At 38.1% G+C, this 25,957-nt stretch overlaps 1 protein-coding gene across 4 annotated transcripts in view; it reads left to right on the top strand.

Annotated features, from left to right (window-relative positions):
• The window catches only part of LOC109934692 (sorting nexin-9-like), a 66,272-nt gene extending 41,104 nt beyond the window's left edge, over positions 1-25,168 (top strand). For 3 of the 4 annotated variants that reach the window (XM_048603380.1, XM_048603377.1, XM_048603381.1), the window contains 9 exons: positions 5,995-6,125; positions 6,866-6,966; positions 7,911-8,011; positions 13,163-13,240; positions 14,813-14,889; positions 15,043-15,132; positions 21,021-21,135; positions 22,429-22,520; positions 24,073-25,168. In XM_048603380.1, coding sequence (XP_048459337.1) covers positions 5,995-6,125; positions 6,866-6,966; positions 7,911-8,011; positions 13,163-13,240; positions 14,813-14,889; positions 15,043-15,132; positions 21,021-21,135; positions 22,429-22,520; positions 24,073-24,117 — 830 coding nt within the window. In that variant the 3' untranslated portion in view covers positions 24,118-25,168. The remainder of the gene's footprint in view (positions 1-5,994; positions 6,126-6,865; positions 6,967-7,910; positions 8,012-13,162; positions 13,241-14,812; positions 14,890-15,042; positions 15,133-21,020; positions 21,136-22,428; positions 22,521-24,072) is intronic. The other variant, XM_048603379.1, reaches the window with a different exon arrangement.
• The last annotated feature ends 789 nt before the right edge of the window (positions 25,169-25,957 follow it).

Raw genomic sequence — 25,957 nt, 5'->3', positions numbered from 1 at the left:
ATTCATCCGATCTGAGCCCCTCATGATTTTATGCAACTCAATAAGGTCACCCCTCATTCTCCTACGTTCCAAGGAATAAAGTCCTATCCTGGCGAATCTCTCCCTATAACTCAGGCCTACTAGTCATGGCAACATCCTCATAAATCTTCTTTGCACACTTTCCAGTTTAACTATGTCTTTCCAATAACAGGGTGATCAGAACTGTACACAATACTCCAAGTGCAGCCTCACCAATGACTTAAACAACTGTAACATAACGTCCCAACTCCTACACTCAGTGCCTCGACCCATGAAGACCGGCATGCTAAATGCCTTCTTCACCACGCTGTCTACCTGTGACCACTTTCAATGAACTATGTACTTGTACTCCTAGGTCCCTCTGTCCCACACCACTCCTAAGGACCTTACCATTTACTGTATAAGCTCTACCTTGGTTTGACTTTCCAAAGTGTAACACCTCACACTTATCTGTATGGAATTGCATTTGTCAATCCTCAGCCCACTTCGCCATCTGATCAAGATCCCTCTGTAATTTTCGATAACCTTCCTCACTATCAACGATACCTCCTAATTTTGAATCAATTTTGTTGACAGTAATCTTGTGTGAATTACTACAGAAGTTTTTGTGGTAACTATGAAGTGTTCACAGATGTTGCTTTATTTGGTCTCAGTCATGCATGCTTTCCTGATCAACTGTGGCATAGAACATCAATATTAAAAACAATCAAACATAAATTTGCTGGACTGGAAAAATGCACATTTCAGTTAACTAATCAGGGACTTGGTCTAAATTTAACAGGTAGATAGATCAAATCATCACATATAAACAGAGGAGGATTAAATATCTTCCTCTAAGGCAAATAGACATTGCATTAAATAATGGAGTCCATGAGAAAAGAGAAATATTAAAAATTGAATCGAATTAGCTTTATTGTCACATACTCAAATTAGCTCAGTGAAAAGTTTATAAATCACCACTTACATCACAGTCTTAGGTACAAAGGTACCTAGATACAATCTTTAGTTACATAATAGAGAAACAAAGAAAAAAGTTATATTACAGCTATACAAAGTATAACCTTAGGTCAGAAAAGAAACACAGTTAAAAAGACAAACATCACAGTCTCTCTCCAAAGTCAACTGAAATTTAAAAGAAGACGTGATTAAAAATAAGAGCACCAAATAAAACAATAAAGAATATAGGAAGTATTTTGTAAGCGGTACTGTGAGTGTTATGATAGAAAAGGAATCTTCAAAATAAAACTATCATGGTGAATAAGAGGTTTGCAGGATTATTATATAGGCAGTTGTTACAATACAAGGATAAATGTTATGCAGTCGTATTCCTTGTAAAGCCCTAACCCCTTGTCAAAATGTTGGCTGAGACATGCAAATTTCATGTCAGCTGCCCTGCAACAATGATACAATGAGGACAGCCTTAATGAGACAAAAGTGGAACTTCCATCCTTCAGGGCCCAATCCCACTGACCAGCAACTCTCTAGTACCAGTGGCACCAGAAATAAGTTGTGGCCACTGATGGGACTACGTGCAGTCCCCAGGAAGGAAGAATGTACATATTTCACTTTAAGATAAAGTCTTAGTGTCTCAGTTGGCAAAGGAAGGGACCAGAGACTCTAGCCAGGGGGACAGGAGTGAGGTTATGTTTTAGAAACTGGAGACGAGACAAAAATGTGGCTTCCATCTTGGGTTGGGGTGCCCCCAATTGGGTGCTGGGGATGTCCAAAAGGTGGTAATCCCCCACCCCCAAGCCACAGACCCCCTTTTCCTTCTTTCCTTCACCCATGCAGTGAGACTTGTCGGGCAAGCTGTTTTCCCTTTGCCTTTCCAGGTTGTACATATTGTTGCAGTGCAGGCAGGGCTATTTAAGGGGCTCCAAAAGTCTAAGGAAGATGAGCTTTACTGATACCTCACTCTCACCATTCCCCATGCCAAACCTAATAGAAACATTGGGAAAAAGTTCAGGCCTGTTGAGAAAGTACTGGTTTACTGAAGTAGCAAACAGCAAGTTATCTAAAAACGAAGAACAAAAATTGCCGGAGCAAGTCAGCAGGTCTCGCAGTGGAGAGAAACCCCTGTTAATGTTTCGAGTCCAATGACCATTCTGAAAAAGGATCACTGGCCTCAAAATATTACCACTATATTCCCTCCACTGCCAGACCTGATGAGATTTCTGCATGTTTGTTGTTAGATTGTTTGCTACTTGTTTGTCTTCAGATCTGTAGCATCCTCAGCTCTTTGTTTTTATAATAGCAAATTATCTAAAAACGTCTTCTATAAACACACTACCACTTGTCCTGGAATGGACTATTGCCTTCACACTTTTAAGTTCCTGAGGACAGGTTCTAAAGAAACACAATTCCAGAATATGCATTGATGCTCTGTCTTCTTCATCAGCTGTTGACCTATTACACAGCTTAGACTCCTGTGCCCACAACTTCAGGAACTTGGGAGTCCTTGTTCTGTACAGCATTTATCATTTCACCCCATCTCTATAATCATTTACAATTACATATTTTACCTTGTTTTAAGTGCAGAGCATGACTACTTTTCCACTTAACCACTAACTAGGGAATAATCAACTTTGAGATCTAATAACATGGCACTGTAATGAATTCTAATGAAACTCACCACAGATCATTATATTTCATCTTTGTGATGATTATCTATTATTACTGTGTGAAGCCAGTATTAGAATGTTCCGCTTAGTAGTGAATAGTGGCATTCTTCCATTTGTAAAATATCTCCCAAACATTCCCTGAATACTTGAATAACTTACATTAATAATGTAGTAAACAGTGAGGAGGAGTAGAAACTTGAAGAAGAAATAGATTGGGCAACTTGGAGATTTGGCATTGTTGCTGATTAGTAAACGAGAGACCCAGATAATATTCTGGGTTTACATTCCACCATGGCAGATAGTGGAATTTGAATTCCATGAAATCTGCAATTAAAAGTCTAATAATGACAGTGAAACCATCGTCAATTGCTGTAAAAGCTCATCTAGTTTACTATGTCCTTTAGGGAACAAAAACTGACATGTTTGCTTAGCCTCGCCTACATGTGACTCCCGACTTGCAACATGTGGTGACCCTTAACTGCCCTCTGAAATGGCCTAGCAAACCACTCAGTTGTATCAACCATGAAAAAGGCTCAAAGACAAATGAAACCATATGCACCATTCGGTATCGACCTAGCACCGGAAACAATAATGGCAAACTCAGGCCTGTCAAACCTCCCTACTAACATTTGGGTACTAGTGGAAGAGTTGTCACACAGATTAATCAAGCATCAGCTTGACTTTGTCATACTCTCAAAATCAGATGTTACAAAATGCCCCAGACACCACAACCACTGTCCTACCTGCAGGACAGACCCAGCAGAAGTAGTGGCACGGTGGTAGTCAGGAGAGGGTTGCCCTCGGATTGCTCAACATCGACTTCAAGCTTCATGTCTAATGTCAACAGATTAAAAGTGGGCAAGAAAACCTCGTGTTGATTACCCGAGTATCACTCTCCTTCACCTGATGAATCAGTACTCCTCCATGTTGAAGACCACTTGGGGGAAGCATTGATGGTGGCAAAGAGACAGAATGTGGGTGACTTCAATGTCCATCACCAAAAGTGCTCTGCAGCAGCAATACTGATTGAATTGGTTGAGTCCTAAATGACTTTGCCTTTGCACTAGTTCTGCAGCAGTAGTGAGGAGGAAACACTTTCTTGACCTCATCCTCATCAATCTGCCTGCTGTAAATGCACTGTGCATGATAGTATCAGTAATAGTGACTACTATACAGTCTTTGTGGAGGTAGAGTCCTGTTTTCACATTGAAGATTCCCTCCATTATTACCATACTAAATGGGATAGTCTTCAAGCAAATATTGCAACTCAAACTAGATATCCTGTACTGTGGGCCATCAATAGCATCAGAATTGTAATCCAACACAATCTGCAACCTCACAACCCGGCATATCCCTCACAATACCATTACCATCGAGCCAGAGGATCATCCCTTTCAATGGAGAGTGCAGGAGGGCATGCCAAAGGTAGCAACAGGCATACCTAAAATGAAGTGTCAACCTGGTGAAGCTATAAAATAGGACTATTTGCATGCCACACAACATAAGCAACAAGAGGTAAGTATAGCAAAGTGATCCCACAACCAGTGGATCAGATCTGCAGTCCTGCTACATCCAGCCATGAATGGTGGTGGACAGTTAAACAACTGGCTGGAGGATGAGGCTCCACAAATATCCCCATCATCAATGATGGAAGAGATCAGTATGTCAGTGCAAAATGTAAGGATGGCACATTCACAACAATCTTCGGTCGGAAGTGCCATGTGGATGATCCATCTCAGCCTTCTCTGGAGTCCCTAGCATCATAGATGCCAGTCTTCAGTCAATTTGATTCACTCCTTGATACTGCAAAGGCTGTGGGCCCTGGCAACATTCTGGCAATAGTACTGAAGACTTGTGCTGAAGAACTTGCCGCTGCCCTAGCCAAGCTGTTCCAGTATAATTACAACACTGGCATCTACCCAACAGTATGGAAAATTGCCCAGGTATGTCCTGTAAACAAAAACAGGACAAATCTAACACAGCCACCTACCTCCCCATCAGTCTACTCTTGGTCAACAGTAAAGTGTCATCAACAGCGCTCTCAAGCAGCGCCTGCTGAGCAATTACTTGCTCAATGACGCTCAGTTTGGGTTCTGCCAGGGCCATTCAGCTCCTGACATCATTACAGCCTGGGTTCAAACATGGACAAAAGAGATGAATTCCAGAGATGAGGTGAGAGTGACAGCCCGAGATATCAGGAAACATATTTGACTGAATATGATATCAAGGAATGCCATATTTACAAGGCCACTGTGTAGCTGGACTAGCACTGTCAGTCGGGAGATGTCCTGCACAGTTCCTGACATTTGCCCCAGAAATGGTAGACAGGAAAAAAAAACTGGGCCCTGGTTTTCAGGCAGGGAATTTGTGAACCTGCTGGACAGAGTGGTGCAGCACAGGTGGGACTTACTCTCCACCCAACTCCAGATCTACAGAGGTGGCTGCAATACTAGATCATGTTAACCTGGTTGCCACAAAGATCAGAGCAGTATCAGCCACTGTAGGGAGAAGATCAATGTCCTTCACCATTCCTAAGTGCCACCATTTCTCCCTGCTCCTCACACTCACTCTGCTACTACACCCATCTTTCTCCAAGGCTCATGCTATACCATTGTCACTATTCCCTGCAACATTCTCCCCACACAACCTCACCCACCCCAGCCCCCATCACCACCATCCTCTGTGCTGCCTATTCGCTCTCTGGAGAAACCTTCTAATTTGAACCAGCAGTGATACCTGTGCAATTCACTTTCATCTTCCACCACACCTGTCTTTCTCTCAATCCATAAGCAAAACAGCCCACAGTAGGGCAGTACAAGTCAAGGCATGTGGTGTGCTGCCCATTATTCAGCACCTCAGTCCTGATAAGCAGAGGGTCCTGACTCTGACTGTTGTGAGCAGGGCCTTGACTAGTATAAGAGGCTGCCTTTGCTGGGATCTGTGAGTTGCTATGCATGATAATGTGGGGCAGAAATAAGACATGATTCGCACTGACAGAGCTCTACAGTAATTGGTAAAATATGATAAGAAAACTCACTGGGACTTGCAACAAAATTCATTCTACCAAAAAAATGGTAAGATTCCACCCCATAGTAAAATTCAAAGGAGAGTTGGAGAAGTACTGGAAAAGGAAAACAGTTACATAGATATGGTACAGAACACTAACAGAAGGTATTAACTGGTTGTAAAACTCTTCCAAAAAGGCAGTGAAACCATGATCGGCAAAAGGGCCTCATTCTATGCTATGTGATTCTCTGATTTTATAAATAACTAATTGCCGGTCCATGCACTTGTTGAACTGTTGCTGTATGCTGTACCTTTGAATGGTTTTCTTTTTATTGCTTCCCATCTGCAGGGAGGTACAGTGATGACTTTGTGCAGGCTCGTATGGGTGGCTTGCAGGCCTGGATTAACCGCATATCGCGTCATCCTATTATCTCCCAGAGTGAAATCTTTCAACACTTTATCAGAAGAAGAGATGAAAAGGCAAGTGTTTAAACCAATATTTTAAGGAAAGTAAACCGCCATTATGTATAGAAAGCCATTCTGAAGTACTGTATGCAACCATGACTATTTATTTTGATATTTATTTACTTCACAGGATTTACCACTTCTTCATTGAGCCTTGTTAAACTCTTGTGATAGTCTGAACAGGAATAGGTAATGATCGCCCAAACTCAAGTTGCATAAACTGCATATAAATAGTGCAGATATAAAATTTATTTTTGTATTGCTAGTACTTTTAATTAGAAGGTGGACAAAATAATCATGACTGAGTCCAATTGGATACTGATACTTACTGCTGTAGATCTAGGTCCCTGGAGGTTTGAATCCCACTCTATTCCTTCCTAATCAAAACTGTTTGTGAAGTGATAAGTGAAATGTGTAAATCACATCTATGAGTTCCAGATATTTTTCCACTCCCACTACCTAAATTAAAATGTGTTTGTGAGAGAGATCAGAAGATTTACCCTGCATTTCCCCTGTGCTACATCTGGTTGCGTGTAATTGAAAATGACATTGAGTACTAAGAGTGGGAAATTATTCCTCCACTTCCATAAGCATGACAGTTTATAAGAAACTTGGAAATTTTATGAAAACAACACTGTTGAAAAGATTGTAGCAGCACACTTTTCAACATCAAACCTGAAATGTCTTGTGGTCACTTGTTCAGGTTGTTGCACATTATGACATACTGTTGAATGAATAAAGTTAATCTTTCCTAGGAATGGAAAGCTGGTAAAAGAAATGCAGAGAGAGATGAAGCTGTTGGAGGAATGATATTCTCTGAAATAATGCCATCGTCAGAGTTTAGGCTGCTGAATGTGTAAGTAATTTTTTTTTCTGTGCGTATGGTCAATGGTTATGACAGCAATCAGTCCTAAAACTGCTATAAGGGTTTGCTAAGGAAAAGCAAGCAGAGATATTTTTAAGTGAAAATACATCCAAATTCATATGTTTTAAAGAGTGCTGTGAAAAATTTGATTTTTGGGCACCTTGGATTCATAAACTCATGCTTCTTTGTCTGATTATATGACAAATTAATGGCATATTGTTATGGACCAGCCCAAAACCCCTCAAAATATATTAAGAAGATAGCGTAGACCCTAACTTTTTCTTATCTTAAAGGTAAGCGCCAGGCATTGTGCTCCATATCAATTCAATTGTTCAAACTACCAGTCTTGAAGCAAAACACATTTTATTCATACACTATTGTCAAAATCCAACAAAAAAAAGTAGTAATTTGAATACATTAACTCTATTGGAAAACTTAACAGAATAATAGATTATTTACCTAATAAACAGCAACTGTTTCAATATAGTAATGGTCCCATAAACACACCCTTGGCAAAGGCAAATTCAGTAAGATAGATTGTTTCACTTGCAATTCTCCAGTCCAGGAAGAAAAACGTGAAAGTAAAATTCAGACAGAAAGAGAGTAGCAGGGAGAGATGTTCTTTATGGGCCTGAAGCAGACTGCTCGGCACCTCTGTCTCAACCTTCCTTCATTAAAAAAAACGAGGATCAAATACACCTCTTAAACTCATATTATTGTCACAATGTGCCACAAGTTGCTGATTCTGTATCTGTCATGCTGTAATGGGATGGTTTAAAATGGACATTATTAATATGGTAGAACAAAACTAAGATGAGCTAAGAAAGTAGAAATGCTAATTAAAGTTTAAGCATTGAATTTAATATTACTCTAGCTGTCAAAATTTTAAACATTGTTAGTCTTATTTATTGACTTTTTTTTCTTTCAATTGGCAGAGAAGAAACAGAGAAACATTTGACCTTTGCCAAATGTATGGGAGAAAGTGTTAGAAATCTTATAACAGTGACAGAGGAACACACGGCACGGTGCACTGGATGTACGTGTAAAAATGCTCGGTAAAAAAATAAAAATGTCATCTTCAATACCAACACCATTACAATAATTCAAGTATTTCCCATCGGTGGTATTGGGAGAACTAATGTATATGGTTCTGAAATTTAACAATAATGACTGTTCTGTTCCCAGTACCTTCAAAGCCAAATGCTACAACTATTGAGTGAAAGTAACTTTGCACTATTTGTAGTAAGTTTCTTAAGTCTGGGACAAGAATATTGGCAGTTAAAATTAGTCTGTTCTCTTGCAAATACCTAATTAGTTAAACGTCCAGATTTAAATGAAATCACAAAGTTGTAACATTAGTACAAATCTCTAAACCGTATCCTATTATCTATTCTCTAAACCGACAGAAGTTGTACTCGTTCATTGGGAATCTATTATGTGTAAAATGCAATGTTTCATCTATTATTTTATTGAAAATTTCATTTGACCCTATAAAATCTGTATTACCAGTTACTTTTCTACATGGTACTACTTTAGCATTCAATGTTAGTGGCGTCTCTCAGACCTATGTATGCCTGGTACACAAATTGTAAGTGATAGATTGTACTTCATGAGTAAGTTTTTACTTTGATTTCTCCCGAACTTCTCTTAGATGGTATTAAAATTCTTTTAGAAATATTTTCATTGATGTCTCCATTTTAGCTCCTGTTTGTTGTCACCTGTCCACTTTCCATCATCCTTCTGGCCACCCAGTCTTTCTGCTTGTTTTGGAAACAAGGTTCCTTTGGTAGTTAAGTATACAATTTTGTTTTCTCTCACAATTTAAGATGAAGATATTTCTGTCTCTGTACACCCAAGTCAAGTTTCTTTGTCCATTTGCTTACTTGCACCCTTAACTGCCTGCAGCCACTGTTAGCATTCCTCTGTTGTTCAAACTCTACTTTAATGTGCACTTTGCTAGCCTTTGATTTAACCACATGCATAGGGAAGGTTCGCAGCATAGATCCTTTGGAAACTCTGGATGTGATGGTGCAAATGTAGAAAGAAAAGCCCTTGTTGGAGATGCTGTGAACACAATTGTATAAGCAAGAGGGTAACCAGGATAGGACAGTGTCATGGAGTTGGGCAACTGAGGAAAAGGATTAGAAGACCATGTCAGGGTCAGATTGACCATGTCAAAAGCTGTACAGAAGTTGAGAAAAACAGCAATTCTGAAGAACGTCTTCTGTGACTTTCATTAGTGCTGCTCAGTACTATGGCAGGGACAGGAACTTTATTGGAGTGATTTAAGCACAACCAATTGAACATTTAATTTTCTACATTGCAGACATCACTTCAAAGGTATTTCATTGGTTGTAAAATGTTCTGGAATGGGTCATATTTAGGTCATGTTAGGCCCTATATAATTGCAAATCTTTCATTTGTGTCACCATAATAAATAATAACCCTACAGATGAAGATGACAGAGCCTTGATTTATACTGTATTGTTCTTGCATTTTTTATCAGTTACTATGTTTAGAATGATAGAATTTCATAGGATTTACTTGGATTCCAATCAAAAAATGTTGCTATTCTATATGTATTTACTTATTAAATGTTGGGAATTCTAATCTTGCAAATCTGAATTGCAATATTATCTAAAGCATTGTTTGAATATATTTTAATATGCAATGGTTGTCACAGCATAGCAAAAGATTTCTTCATCTAATAACTTTACAACAAATCAATAGAACTCAGCCAGTACTTATGGTTGTGGTTCCTAATGGATTTGTTTTATGTTTATCTCTTCTGATGCAATATTATTATCTCTGGATATTGTCATGTCTTGTAATATTACCTACAATAACCATTCAGGGAAGGCAGCACCATGGCAGGCTTGCTGTTTCTGACCTTAAAACTGGTACAAATTTGATTTCAGGACTCCCAGTCTGAATAAAAGGTGTACCAGATTTCTTAGCATTAATACAATTCATGAGCTAATAATGCGAGTATTACATAATGTCCTTCAATGATCGAAAAAGGCAAATTTGTATTTGTCTGCCTAGCATCTTGTTTGCATTGTGAAAAGGGGCAGGAGGCAGATGTAAAAAAAAAGAATCTCTATTATTTGCTGCTCAACTTCACATTTTCAAGCAGTATGTGAAGTTCCTCGAAATAGGCAAAAGCTCTGTTAAAGTATTGAAGTGAGTGTTGTGCATCCAGTTTTAGGGGCCTCACACAATGTTGATTTAGCATTTGGCTGCAGGCACTTGAAACAATTTTTCTTCCGTTCATGGGATGACGGCGTCGGGGTCTGGGCCAGCATTTATTGGCCATCTCTTGTTCCCCTTCAAGCAGTGGTGGTGAACTGCCTTCTAGAACCACTGAGGTCCATTTGCTGTAAATACATCCACAATGCTATGAAGGAAGGAGTTTGATAATTTTGATCCAGCAACAATGAATGAATAATGATATATTTCCAACTCTGGATGATGCATGAGTTGGAAGAGAACTTACGGATGGTAGTTTTACAATGCATCTGCTCTCCTTGTCCTTCTAGATGGTAGTGGTCATGGATTTGGAAGGTGATGTCTAAGGAGCCTTGGAGAGTTTCTGCAGTACATCTTGTATATGATGCACATTGCTGTTACTGAGCACTGGTTATGGAGGGACTTGGGGTTTGTGAATGTGGTGCTAGTAAGGGGGTTGCTTTGTCTGGGATGGTGTCAAGCTTCCTGTGTGTTGTTGGAGCTGCACTCATCCAGGCAAGTGGGGAGTATTCCATCACGCTCTTATGCTATGTGTATTGTGGACAAGCTTTGTAGAGTCAGGATGTGAGTTACTCACTTCAAGATTGCTAGTCTCTGAACTGCTCTTGTACCCACAGTCTTCTTTTGACTAGTCCAGTTCAGTTTCTGGTCAATGGGAAACCTCCAGGATGTTGGTAGTGGGGGATTCAGTGGCAGTTTAGCCATTGAATGTTAAGGGATAAAGGTTAGATTCTTTCTTGTTAGAGATGGTCACTGTCTGGTACTTGTGGAGTGCAAATCTTACCTGCCACTTGTCAGCCCAAACCTGGATATTGTCATGTCCTTCCTGCATTTAGACACAGACTGCTTCATCTGAGGAGCTGCGAATGGCACTGACCAATGTGCAATCACAATTCAGCAAATATCACCCCTCTGACTTTATAATGGAGAGAAGCCCATTGATGAAGCAGCTGAAGGTGGTTTGGCCAAGGATACTACCCTGAAGAAGTTATGTAGAGATATCATGGAGCTGAGATGATTGACCCCCAACAACTGATCTTTCTTTGTGTCAGATATGACTCCAATCTGCAGAGACAGTTTTGTCTCAATTCTCATTGACTCCAGTTTTGCTAGGGTTCCTTTATGCCACATTTGGTCAGAAATGGCCTTGATGTCAAATGCAGGCACACTTGCCTTACTTCTGGAATTCAGCTCTTTTGTCCATGTTTGAACCAAGACTGTGATGATGTTAGGAAGTCAATGGGTCTGGCAGAACCCAAACTGGGCTTCACTGAGCAGGTTACTGCTAAGAAAGTGCTGTTTGATGGCACGTTCCATCACTTTACTGATAGTTGAGAGTAGAGTGATGAGGTGGTAATTGGTCAGGTTGGATTTGTCCTCCTTTTTGTGTGTGGGGCATACCTACGTAATTTTCCACATTGTCAATTAGATGCCAAAGTTGTAGCTATACTGGAACAGCATAACAAGGGGTTGTGGCTCGATCTGGAACATAAGTCTTCCATACTATTGCTGGAATGTTGTCAGGGCCCATAGTCTTTGCTGTATGCAGTGTCTCCGATTGTTTCTTTATATCACATGAAATGAATCGAATTGGCTGAAGACTGGCAACTGTGATGTTGGTGATATCTGGAGGAGGTTGAGATGGCTCATCCACTCAGCAGTTCTGGCTGAAAACTGTTGCAGATACTTCACCCTGAGCTCCCTTGTGAAGGCCCTTCCTCCAGTGAGTTGTTTTATTGCTCACCATCATTCATGACTATATGTGGCAGGACTGCAGAGCTTAGATCTGATCCATTGGCAGTGGAATCATTTAGGTCTGTCTATCGCTTGCTGCTTATGCTGTTTGGCACATAGGTAGTCCTGTTAGGCAGCTCACCAGGTTAACACCACCCTTTTAGGTAGGCCTCATGCTGCTTCTGGCATGCCGTGCTGCTCTCTTCATTGAAATGATGTTGATCCTTGCACTCATGCTTCTCCTGGTCCCACAAAGAATCTTGTCACCTATTCCCATCACTCAGGTGGCTCTTAAAATGATCTCCTTCCCCCTCCACTCCCCTTAATAACTTTGTCTGGGCTTAGTGGTGAAGCAGCCAGTTGTTACACACACTAATCTTAGAAAAATAGTTTGTTCCTCTTGCTGGTTCCATAAGCTGACCTCCCAACTCCTCAAAGCCTATTCATAATTTAAAAGGCACAAATCAGGGGTGCTACGGAATTCTCTCCATTTTCTTGGATGGAACAACTCCAGTGTCAATCAAGAACCTCGATACCATGCAGGACAAAGCAGCCCATTTGATTGGCACCCCATTGTGTCATGTATACAAGATGCACTGCAGCAACTTGCCAAGTCTCCTCCTAAAGCACCCTCCAAACTTGTAACCTCTACTGCCTAGGAGGGCAGGGCAGCAGGTACACAGAAACACTACCCCCTGCAAGCCACAGATCATCTTAAAGTGCAACTATAACTCTGATTCTTCACTGTCACTTGACAAAATCCTGAAACTCCCTCCCTAACAAAGTTCTAGTTGTCCTCACACTCCAAGAACTGCATGTGGTCTCAGAAGTCAGGCTCACCACCGGAACAATGACAGAAGTCAATAAATATTGGCCTGGCCTGGTACACCCACATGCAACGAAAGAATAAATTATTTAAAAAACAGAATAGTGAATACACATTGCATTTACTACTAAACCATTGGGAATCATCAAAAAGTATTTCCCAATGTATTAATTGTTAAGATCACAGTCCAGGTAACCATGGGTTGTTATAATTTGATATGACTATCAATACATTTGATTTGATTTGAGGTATCAATTGCAAATTTTATAATTTATGCCAAATTGATAGCATGGCAATATTGCCTCAGTGTTGCTGTGGCATGTTTTGAATTGTGTTAAAATGTATTTAATTACATCACTTTTAAACCTCTTGTTCCAGCAGTGAAGTCAGAGTATGTCAAAATAGGGAAGGCCTTCTCAGATATCTCAGCATCATTTGCTAAAAGCACCTGTCATGGTAAAGTGCATTGTTATATTTTGCTTCTGCTTTATCATATTAATAAAGATAAGGCTCTGGTTTCAGAAATTTCAAAACATTACTTAGAAACATAAGATTTAACCTCTATTATATCATATATTAATGCATTAATTCACAGTAAAAATGTAGGTGATACATCCATTTACTTGCATCTGGGGGCAACATTTTGAATGAACCTTGGAAGCCTCGAGTTTGATTTTCATTGTCTTTTCAGCTGCTGCCGGGATTCTACAAAACTCTAACCTCTATATCTTTTCTATAACAGAGCACACTAGTTAGATTGCATCCTGTGCCCTGTTCTCTTATTTGTAAGTGACTAAAATATGTTCTGCTTACATCTACAGTGCAAACATTAGGCTTCTATCAGGGGCTGAATTTTAGGAGGCACTTGATTCCATGCTTTCAACCCACCCCCACCTCCTCCTCCACTGGCTAACATGTCAGATTAGGATAGCACCCTAAAGGGAAATGTGGGGAGAGTCCTGCAGCCATTAATGAGCTGATTAACCATTAATAGAATGCAGATGATGTTTCTGCTTCAAAGAGCTGCTGGTCAATCAAAGGCAACAATCAGTATGTGAGTTAAAAAGCACATCCGTGGCCAGAATAGGTTGATTTTCTGTTTATGGGCATTTGTGATGTAGTACTGTCACACAGCAACACCAGAATTGTAATTAATTATTTACATGTTCTGAATGAATGATTTATTATTGAGTGTATTTTATTGTAAAATACAATAGAATACAGAAAAGCTTTCATTTGTCACCATAATCCAGCACTATTTTAATAGCTTAAGAATAAGAGAAAATGAAAATATATAGCTTAAAGAGAAGTCCATCTACTTTCAAGTTCTGAGCCAGCTGAGAACCACCACTGTCTAGCCAGACCCAACTAAAATCAAAGTCTGGTGGTCAACAAGCTGTTTCCAGTTTGAATACCATCATATAATTGTAAAAAAGTTGGCACAGGGTAGATTTAGGAGGGCAATCTGAACAAATAACAACACAAATAAATGAAGCAATCTTAAAACTTTTTATTACCCTGTTCAGCTCACACATCAGCTGGCAGTAGAGCCCTAGCATTTAGTTATGGTGCAACTTTGTTCCTGCAAAGCAAATGAATATAAATTCAGAGCTGGAAGACCAAGATCAGGTGATCTCACACCACTTGGGATTGAACACATGCAGAATGCAACTTGAAAAGCATATTGAACAATATTTATGAAATATTCGGATGTCCCAGACTGCTGTGTACATTTTGTGCCAAGCTAAGATTCATGTGATACTAACAGAATGCAATCACAGCTACTGGTGCTTCCTTAGCAACTGCATTTCTAGGCATATCATTTATACATGTATAGAGCTAGCCCATAGGTGGATATTGAACTTCAAGCCAGGTAAATAATATTCTGTTTGACCAGAGCCGCTAATACAACTACAAAATAGACAAAAATGCAGCAGCAAAGAACAGTGCTTCTAAATACTACATTGCACATATCATTATTACATCTGCATAATATGGATTAAACTTTTAAAAATTATTTTTCAAAAGGGAAAGAATCCATTGGAAGTGCGTTAGCATTTGTGGGAAAAACGTATGATGATATTGGGAATGTTTATTTTCATCAGGTAAATTCAGATAATAAAGTACAATCATTTGAAAATGTTTATTTGTTCTTTGTTAATTTATATTAAACTTTACTCTTTTGCAAAACTTGTATTTTCATAAATATTTCTTTGCAATGTAATAAATATCTGCTATGTTCCTTCTTTCTCATGTAGCCAAAGCAGGATGTTCACTGCTTGTTGGAGATCAGTAAAGAGTACAAAGGATTGCTGGCCTGTTTCCCTGATATTATAAACATCCTCAAGGTTAGGTACATGTTGAATTTTCTTTGAATTATAAAATTAGGACTCTTACAGAGGACGATGATGATCAAGAATAATTTATATAGTTCCTAAGGCATGCAGTAAATCATGGCACAACTTAAAGAGGCTACCATTTTCTGTCCCCAAAAATCTTGTTTTTGCATATACTATACAAGATGTGTAATCAATTTACTTTTCAACTAACATACGATACTTGCATTAGTAATCATCATCAATTTTTCACCCACAAATGCACGTTTTCTTACCGATTATTTTTGTAACTAGGTAATATGATAGTTGAAAAGTGGATCACTTACACACCTTGCATATTTTTATAACTGGACATGAGATCAAGCAGACAATATGGATTGCATTGTGAAGATCGTGCGTGTTTAAGACGTGCCCACTCTTTGTTTTCGATGCCAGTAACATTTCAAAATGATGGCCAACGTTAATGGTTCACTTCAATATTTGGCATGTAAGACAACACCCCTTTTTATTGAACTTTTTTGAGGTGTCAAACGATCAACTCGTATGCCTACATCTGTGATAACCATGCACATTGCTATGCAACCACTGGTTTCAGGAACCCTCACAAGCCAGAGGTTCACAAGGTCATACGAATTCTTTAAATTTTATTTGGAAATGAATGGGAAGTTCGATGAAGCTATTTGAGAAAAACTGAGGCAACCTGTCCATTGTGACGCATTCTTTGCAAGATCTTCAGTAATAATGTACTAGCAGTATTTGTAAGGGACAGATTCAGATTTTCTACTATTGGCATTTTGAAAGCATGACAGTTGGCATTGAGTGCAGTCTACTCAGTAACATAAGCAATGGGCTATTCTTTGAAATGTGCTTATAAATGTCATTACATGTCATACTGTGGGTTTGCAAACCATGAGAGGATGTCAAAAGGTACTGATGGGAAGATACAAGAGAAATTGCTTATGGGCACTAATTGACAAGTATCAGTAAATACAATCATGATAAGGTTTGAAGGGTACTTTGGTTTCTCTTGTCTTTCCTCACTGGCAATAATTTCACATTGAATTTATGATATTATGGTTGTTATTTATAAAGTTCCTTCCCACAAGTACTCAATAATGTTGTTTGTCACACTTCATCACTGAAAACTGAATTTTAAAAAATGCTTCTTTCCTGAACATATAACGTAGCAATAAACAAGCAAATATTGAGAAAATTTCCAAAAAGGCAAGGATTGGCGTATTCCTAAATATTCTAAAACTTATGCACTATGAAGTCCTGCAAAATACTTCAGGTCTATGTAAAAAATATTCACGTGATAAAATTTAAGAAAATCTTATCTTAGCAAATCACTGAGAAAAATCAGCGCAACTTCAGTTACAGGAAAATAGGAAGAAAATTGTGGCAGACATCCTATAGCGCAGGGTTATGGCAGAAAGTCCTCTTCTCATTCTCCTTTACATTCTTCCTGAAGTTAGGTGAGCTTCACTTCGATTTGACAGGCAAGAATGTAACAGCAAAGGTTGACATTCTGACTGAAATCTTATGTTGAATGAAGCTATTGAAATACAACAAGTTGGGTTTTGCAAATGAAAATGAAAATTTTATTTTTAAATTTACATTTGATTTGCATCACATAGCTGTATTTTCTTAATAGCTTCTCTCAAATAACCTTTTGAAAGTAACTCTTTTGGTGACATCTATTTTCACGCTTTCCTTTGTGGTTCAAATTGTGCTAAATTAATAACATTGTGATGTTATTAATGAACATATTAATAAATTTGGAACAAAAACAAAATTGCTGGAGAGGCTCAGCAGGTCTGGTAGCATCTGTGAAGGAGAAAACAGAGTTAACGTTTCGGGTCCGGTGACCCTTCCTCAGAACTGATGGTGGCTGGGAAAATGTCAGTTTATATGCAGAAAATAGAGAGGTGGGTGGGGTAGGGAGTAAATGAAGCAACTCCTTTGTCCAAATGGCTTTCTCTCTCTTTGGGCTTTATCCTATCGTTTACTCCCTACCCCACCCACCTCTCTATTTTCTGCATATAAACTGACGTTTTCTCAGCCACCATCAGTTCTGAGGAAGGGTCACCTGACCCGAAACGTTAACTCTATTTACTCCTTCACAGATGCTGCCAGACCTGCTGAGCCTCTCCGGCAATTTTGTTTTTGTTCCTGATTTACAGCGTCCACAGTTCTTTCAGTTTTTATATTAATAAATTTGTTAGTAATATCATACATGATAATATTAACCTATTATCTCTAGATTTTTCCATTCTAATATGAATTGTTACCAGTTTAGTAGAACCGTATTCTTTCACTTTAAACTATAAGCTCTAGAATACATCAGTGAGATAGGATGTACAAATCAAGGTGTTTATATTTACTCACCAAGAATTCATTAGAATGAAATGCTTTACACTGCTTCATTTTGGATATTATTATCCATGTTGCTTTTATGAAAATTAAGTATGGAAATTGAATCATAAATGAGCAGAAGGATATTAATACTTGATAGTACTGTGAAGGTAACTCTTCCAGCACAAAAATTATAAAAGGAAAGCATACACAGTTTATCGTTTTCTTTTGATGCACAAAGTTTTACATATACCTCATTATTACATTGTGACAAAATATACTGAGGACACAGTAACAGGGTTTGACCATAAACAAAGATCAGTACTACATTGGCGCAAATGATTCCTAATCCGATCTTTAGTTTGGATACTTCAGAAGGAATCATAAATGTAGCAGCTTTGAGTACAGAAAGAATGTGAGCTATCAAGTAAAAAAATATCATTGAAAACTTTCCCTTTTCTTCAGAATCCCAAAGCAGCAACAGCACAATGAAAGAAAGTGTTAATTTCAATCCGTATATGGAGTTTGGTGTAATCACAATCATGCCTCGTTGCAGAATCCAACATCTGTGATGATAATGGTCCTTCCAGTACAGTAAAGAAACAAAACATATGCCTGCAGATGAAACTATTACAAAGTGAAAGTCAGACAGCCAAGTTGGACCAAGTTGAAACTGGTACTGGCCAGGTTGCAGCAGCATACCCATCTCAATAGCACTGATAAGTTGAACAACAGCTCCTGTAGTGAACACCACAGCAAGACTAAAAATGCCCACTTCTGTGAAATGTGACAGATGACGACATTGATCCTTACTAGCACCAGTCTCCAGGAAGAGAATAGTACAGTTCATTGTAATGCACAATACAGCACAGAAAAGACGAAGTGCTCTCCATTCAAAATCCACTGGACCGTTCAGCGTAATGAGGAAAATGCAGGCAAATCTGAACAGTAGTTCCAACCAGCGCAGACCAGGAATCTTCATCCTTGTAACGTCCATTTTGAAGTCAGATTTATTTTGTTTAAAAAGTCTGTTTTTAAGATAAAATTTAAAGTAACTTTAAGCTCATTCAGTTGTGTTTCACTTTAATGCTTGCACTTTAATCCTCCTTCCCACACACAACTGGAATCTATCCTCCGCCTCCTCGTGTTGACTGCTCGCACACTGAATAAATGCAAACCTGGCACCAAGTGATGCTTCTTTCATTGGCTCACTTGATAATAATCTTTCATTCAAAATAGCTGCATTCAAATATCCTACAAATGAAAATAGGATAATTATATTACATTATCATTTTTTATATCAACTAAACTCCATTCATCTTCGAATAGTAGTTGATACAATCTCCAAACCAAAGTCACAAAATGTAACAAATGTATGACCGTTTTGTTTGAAACATTATCATGTTTTGTTTTAATTATAATGCCTAAAACTAAGACGTGCAAATGTTGAGATCCTTTGACAAAACAAAGTGCTAATTCGGTAGATTTCCTTTACTCTTGTGGAATTTTGAGGATATAGTGGCTGAGAAATTTGAAAAAACCACTTTAGTGCAAACAGGGCTCATTAAAAAGTGGATTCTGCAAATTGGGAATGACAGTGCTGAAAATGTTGCCTACGATCTTTTCATATTCCAAATCATTCATAAAATTTGGAGTCATTGGAGTAACTACACAAATTCAACTTTTGGATTTGCCAATGTTCAGTCAGGTTTCAAAATAAAAATTGAGGTTCCAACTTAACTGGTCACAACAGCCGTGAGCTACGGTAAAAGCAGAAACAACAAAAGCAACTATTTGGCCAGAGCTGCATTTCACGACAATAAAACAGTGCAGATTAACCCTGTGGAGAACTGAATGTCTTTTGGAATTTGCACACTGAAAATAAAATGTGATTTTTTAACATGATGGTGAGGCTTCAAATTTCTCAAATATTGGGGCACATTTGCTTTGAACATCTGAAGATTGGGCTACTGCTGTCATCCAAGTAACTGATAGAAGGTGACCAAGAAGAGAGGCAGACAGGTTGGGAGACAGCAGGGGAAATAGTGACTTGAGGGTCATGGCAATGAGGATCTAATGCCAGAAAGCATAGTAAGAGGAGTTGGTGACTATTTGTGAATGCAAATGGCAATATTTGCAAAGGACCCAAGTTCTTTGGATGTGAGATCCAGACTCAATATTCAGCTTTTTATTTGGAGTAACCTGACAGACTGCCTGTTAGGCAAACTAGTTGTTTGTGTTTTTGTAATATTCATTCTTGGGATGTGGGTGTCACTGGCTGGATCATCATTTATTGCCCATCCTTATTTACCCAGAGGGCAGTCGTGAGTCAACCACATTTTTGTTAGTTTCGATCAAATGAAGGTCAGACCAGATAAGAACAGCAGAATTTTTTCCCTGGAGGACATTACTGAACCAGATGGATTTTTCCTGACAATCGACAACAGTTTCATATACATTTTAATTCTTATTTCCATATCTTTATCAAATTCAAATTCTACCAAATGCCATGCTGAGTTTTGAACCCAGTTCCCCAGAACTTTATGTGGGTCTCTGAATTTATTGGCCTACGATAATACCTCAACGCTATTGCCTCCAATTGTGGTCTAAACATAATTGGAACTGTCAGCACTTCTCACAGGGCAAACCAATGTTGTGATCTGGTCATCAAATTAGTGTTAAGCATCTTATTTGTATTTTCAACAGGACTGTAAATGCCGACTGGATTTTCGGCATTTAGCATTTTGGTGATTTTGTGCCTTTTAATTTTGTGAACCTCTACCAACTTTATCAGTGGCTTTGGACAATCATGTAAAAAATGGATGAAACACAGTCCAATTTCTCTAGGCCACTCAGGCTTCACTATTGATCTTACATTCTGTCGTTTTATCTACTTTACACTTCACAATGGATTGTACTTTTAGTAGCTCTAAAACTTTTCTACAGTTTCTTGTACTATTTATATAGTAAAATTCCATAATGCTGTCCTTGAGGCAAAAAAACTGATGGTTTTTTTCGCCAAGTGATAAGCTAGGTTTATTTCTGTAACCCAAACATAAACTTGCAGTCAGATTATTCTTCTGCCCCTTGTTAAATCGTGTTCCTTATACTTGCACTGCCAGGAGTCCACATATTATGTTGAGAGAGCCTCAAACAGGCCAGGGTTAACAACCTGGGTCTCAGTGGGTAGGAACACTACCTATCCCTTCTCTGGCAGTGAATCAGCCTCAAAGGAAACACCATTGATGATTTGATTTGGTGAGCAGTTCCAAAGTGTGAAAAATAAGTCATTCCAAAAACCAAATTCCCTGCCACTAAAATGTAGGCCTTCTGCAAATTCCCAGGATCTACTATCCTCCCTCACATGTCATCTTCAGCCTTAATGCTACCTGACTTTGATGCATACAATTATTGTTTTCTATTTGAAAGTGCTGCAATTTACAATTAATGAGTTTTTTTAAAATACCTAAACAGATTTTACTGCATTGCTGTACTGTAGATGTACTTCAATTGAAAAATAATATTTTGCATTGTTATCTTCTCAGGGAGCAATAGAAAAGGCTCATGAGTATGAAAAACTTGCTCAAGTCAACAAAGTCACAGTGAAAGAAAAGGAAGCCATAGTTTTCAAAGCTGGAGTCGTGTCTTCAGCTATACAAGGTATGAGCCTTTTCACATTTGTCTAGGTTTTCTTGACAACTAACTCTTGGGAGTCAGTCTAAACTCCTCCTCAACCTGGTAGGAATTGAGTGGGTGCAAAGATTAAAATGGTGTTGCCACAATGATTCCCCGCCACACCCCAAATCCCAATATTCCCATTCCCCATTATTTTTACTTAGCAAATCTAGAAGCCATAATTCAAATGACAAAGTTGCTTTGGATGTATTCAAGACTCACAAACATTTTAACCAGAGGCCCAGTGGTGACAAACCTTTAACAATGGACACCCTGGCATTGGGAAAGTCAAGGAAGAGAGTTATATATTTTCTTACCTGTTTCTTTTGGACTAGAAAAAAATACATTTCTTCTCTTCACTCTGCAAGGGAACTTTGGACCTCTCCTTTTGCTGCAACCTCCTCAAATCTTTGCTTACTGTGCCCTGGGTCCCCAGCAGCAGTCTAACTATTCATTAATTTTGACTCCCATCTGCTGGTGGTAAAGCCAGTCTTGCTGGCTTCTGGCAGTATATGGTATTGGGTTAGATCTGTGATGCTGGGTGGGAAAGATAGTTCACCACCTTCTTCAGCCTCCCCATACCCCTATTTCTTGTCCAGGGTTTTCATTGGTCGTATATAAACAATAGCTAAAGAACAAATGACACTACAACAGAGTTCCAGTCCACCTCAATTAATAATGTACTTCCATCAGACCCCCCTGACAGTTCCACCTTTGTTTAATTTCCTTCCAAAATTCACTCTTCCTTGCTTTTATTTTTAATTTTAATTGTAAAAATTTTTCTGTGCAATATTGGAGATTTCTCTGTTTTACTTTTAAGTAGGTCATAAAGATCCAAATGAAGTTATTGAGCTCAACATCATATTATTGCAGTTGAACAAATACTTATTGGTACAGTTATAAACTTAACATACCCTAGCTTAGTCCAAATTTCCACTGCTGGATGACTTGCTTGATAGAGTCAACAATTATCACTATTGGAACACAAAGGAGCCAGAACATAAACTGTTCAGCATATTCTGCATGTAAATATAGTAATCAATAATCTCTTTTAAGGATGTAGCCTTTTACATTAGTGTCAGTATAAAAGAATCATTGGTTGCTTTATTTCTTTGTGAATAATGAACTGCTAGAAAGATGAGAACGTTGCTATGAACACTTGCATTCTCCAAATGCTGAATTCCTGACAGACTTGCATTTAGAAATGAGAAATTCTCACTAAATAGCTGTGCTTAAGAACTTTCAATTCAGTAACTGTATGTTTATTTATTTTTGCAGCTGAAATCAATCACTTTAACCATGAACTTTCTAGTGACTACAAAGAAACAATTCAACATTTTCTGTATGAACAGGTTCAGATGTACAACAAGGTAAATATTTCACAGTCCATCATCTGCAGTACAGTCCTATTGAACATTTTGAATCTTTTTCTCAATTTCAATTTATTGAAATATATTCCCATCTTCCAAAAGGGTCAATTGTTTTAGAACTATACACTTAATCAATCATATCATGACAGTGACCTTTACAATCATAACAGAAAGAAATAATACCGCATTTTGAAGCAGGAATTGTTTAAATATATTTTGTCTTTGGACCTGGAATAGGAACAATGAAGGGAACCTTTAACCAAAAAAACAATCTTCTGTAAATATTTAGAGGTGAACAAGAAAATTTACATAAATGTCAATAGACAATGGCCAAGCATGTTTATTATCAAAAGTTAATAGACGTTTCATTGAAATGTGAACTTGACAGCAAAGATGTGAGATTTATCTAGAACTTACCTTGGGATAAATAATGAGCATCGGGGAGCCAATGCTTTTATTGCTGAATTATTAATCCCAAGACCCGGGTAATGTTCTGGAGGCACAGGTTTGACTTCCGCTGTGGCAGATGGTGGAACTTGATCCAAGAATCACGGATGACCTTGAAATCATTGCCAATTGTCGGAAAGGCCCATTTGGTTCACTAATATCCTTTAGGGAAGGAAACTGACATCCTCACCTGTATGGCACTCCAGATCCATAGCCATGTGGTTTACTTTTAACTGCTGCCTGGGCATTAGGAATGCCCATATCCCATGAACGAATTTTAAAAACAATCAGATATGCTTAAAGTGAAGACAGGGATAAGTACTGTAGCCACTATTAAATCTGTGCACAGATCAAATATTTAGAGAATTAGGTATAATTCCAGTGGTAAAATTAGAGAAATTCTTTTACAAATCTTCCAAGTTTTATATCAGCTCCACCTTTGAAATGACACCTTCACTAAGATTTATATCATTAACATAAATCAGAAATCCCACTCCAGTCATGGGAACTCTAGTTCCCCTCTTCACCTTCCTGATGTCCAAAAGATATCCATTGACTATTACTGTTTTTTATTACTGGACCTATTTTAAAGCCATATTTGGACTATCCTTTTTTATTGCATGAACTATAATATTTTTCACAGTCTAATGCATGATATTGAACATGTTGTGAAAGTTCATGTACAACTCATCAACAGCCTTACACTCAGTGACTCTTTCTCTCACTTTTTCAAAAAAAACTCCAGCAAGTTAATTCAGTTTGTCATGCCCTTTAGAAATCCATCCTAGATCTTCTGAAACAATCTCTTGAACTTCTTCATTTCTGACAAAAACTCATCTGCCTAAAATTTAACTCTATTTCTCTCTTCACAGATGCTGAGCTCAGATGAGCTGAGCATTTCCAGTATTTTTTAATTTTACACTAGACAGAGGGGGCATTGGTCACAAAGAATGAGAGACAAAAACAAAATGAAGAAAATAGTGTAAGACTTAAACCACAATGGGAGGAAGATAATTTTATTTTCAATATTTAACTTTTGACAATGCAACAGGAAGTTCATTAGTAATAAATACATTTCTAATCTGAATTTACATTTATTTTTCAGATAACCGATAAGCTGAGAGAAGCATACGCTCGCTTTGAATTCTAATGGTCCCCACAGGACCCTTAGACTTGTTCAAAAAGTTGCAATTTTGTAATTTGACATATGAATTTTTTGTAAAGTCCCAAATGTGTTAATTTATATTTTCAATTTCACTACTTATGTTTTTTTTCAGTATTTTGACACCACCTCCTGTAACTACTCCTCTATCTGCTTTCCTTTAATACTGATTAAACTTTTGCAGTTTTGACAAAACATTTCCAGACAAATCAATCCAGCTATTCTGAGGCTTTTTGCTGGAACTGTAACAGCAACAGCACTCTGTGCAATGCAGAATCTTCACAAATGCTCCAAAACCTATTTCTGATGTGTCTGTTACCTGCAGTAGGCCCACATTTTACAACATCCTTATTTGCTAAGTACTCATTTAATAAAAAACTAAATTTGGAATTTCCTGAAGAATTGCAATCTCTACATTGTCCTCAAGGGAACAAATTGTAATCAAGTGTAACTTGCACCTTTTCTAAAGGTGTCTAATAGCATCTCTGGTGATACTTTTATTGTAATGATCGATTGCATGCTCAAGTAAAACACTGGGTACTAAGGGGAGTGATTTTTAAGTCATCTATGGATATCTGATGTTTCTATCAGAAAGGGAAGGGTGCAAAATAATGGCAAGTACTCCAGGAGGTAACATAAAACTCTCAGCAGTCAGTTACATATCAGCTCAGAGCCCCAACTGTGCATTCACAATAATGTGAAATCAATATAAAGTGACTTCCTACAGCAACAGGGCCCTACGTGAGAGCAAGGAAAAGTACAGCAAGGAGAGATAGCAGTCTCATTTTACTTATGAGTCACTTTGGGGCTTGATAATCCGTTTACATTACACAAGTTTAGCATTAGTGGTAATTTTTTTAAAATTACTTCCCATTTTATTTGGGGAACTGGGAAATGTGGGAAACTTAATAGAAGAGAAAAACAGTCTACTGAAAATGTTCGCATGTTTGGGGAATAGTCATTTTAAAGAAAATAGTACTAACTTAGAACTTTTTTTACAAAACAGAGTATGTTACTTTGACTACTTACTACTTGTTCTTCACTGTAAATATTTTAAAGTATATTAACATATTTAATAGTTTGTGTTTTTATGTTTGCAATATTTTCTGTTGGTTTTGGTTATGTTTTGAGCCTAGAAGAATAAGATGAAAATGTAACTACTTGTAATTTGTTTGGAGTATCATTAATAAAGTTTTTATATTTTTCCTACATGTTACAGTTGTTTTGTTATAGCTTTACACATCTGCCATCCTCACTCGGTCTGGACTCTAGACCCACAGCAGTATGGTTGACTCTTAACTGCCCTCTGGGCAATTAGGGATGGGCAATAAATACTGCCTAGCCAGTGATGCCCTCCTCCCATGAATGAATAAAGAAAAAAAAAGAAAAAGATCTCTTACTTCTCAGCATCATTTTTAGTTTGCAGTGGATCTCAAGCTGAACATAGGACAGACCAAATGCAACAAGTTTCCATCCCCTAGTGAGCCAGAGAGATTTTTCTATAACATTCTGACAGTTTCATGGTCACCAATCCAGATTTGATAAATTAACAGAAATTAAATTTCTTACATGCCATGGTAGGTACTGAACTGAACTAGGGGACATATTTTTAAGGTAAGAGGAGAAAGATTTAAAAAAGGACATGAGGGGCAACTTCTTAACACAGTGGTTCATGTGTGGAATGAACTGCCAAAGAAAGTGGTGGATGCAGATACAGTTACAATGTTTAAAAGTCATTTGAATAAGTTCATGAATAGGAAATGTTTGGAGGGATATGGGCCAAGCATAGACAGTTGGGACTAGTTTAATTTGGGAACATGGTTGATGT

The sequence above is a fragment of the Rhincodon typus genome, chromosome 11, assembly GCF_021869965.1.
Source record: "Rhincodon typus isolate 14 chromosome 11, sRhiTyp1.1, whole genome shotgun sequence".
NCBI classification, from domain to species: domain Eukaryota; kingdom Metazoa; phylum Chordata; class Chondrichthyes; order Orectolobiformes; family Rhincodontidae; genus Rhincodon; species Rhincodon typus.
Note: the sequence above shows the minus strand (reverse complement) of the source record. Positions and strands in the feature narration are given on the sequence as shown.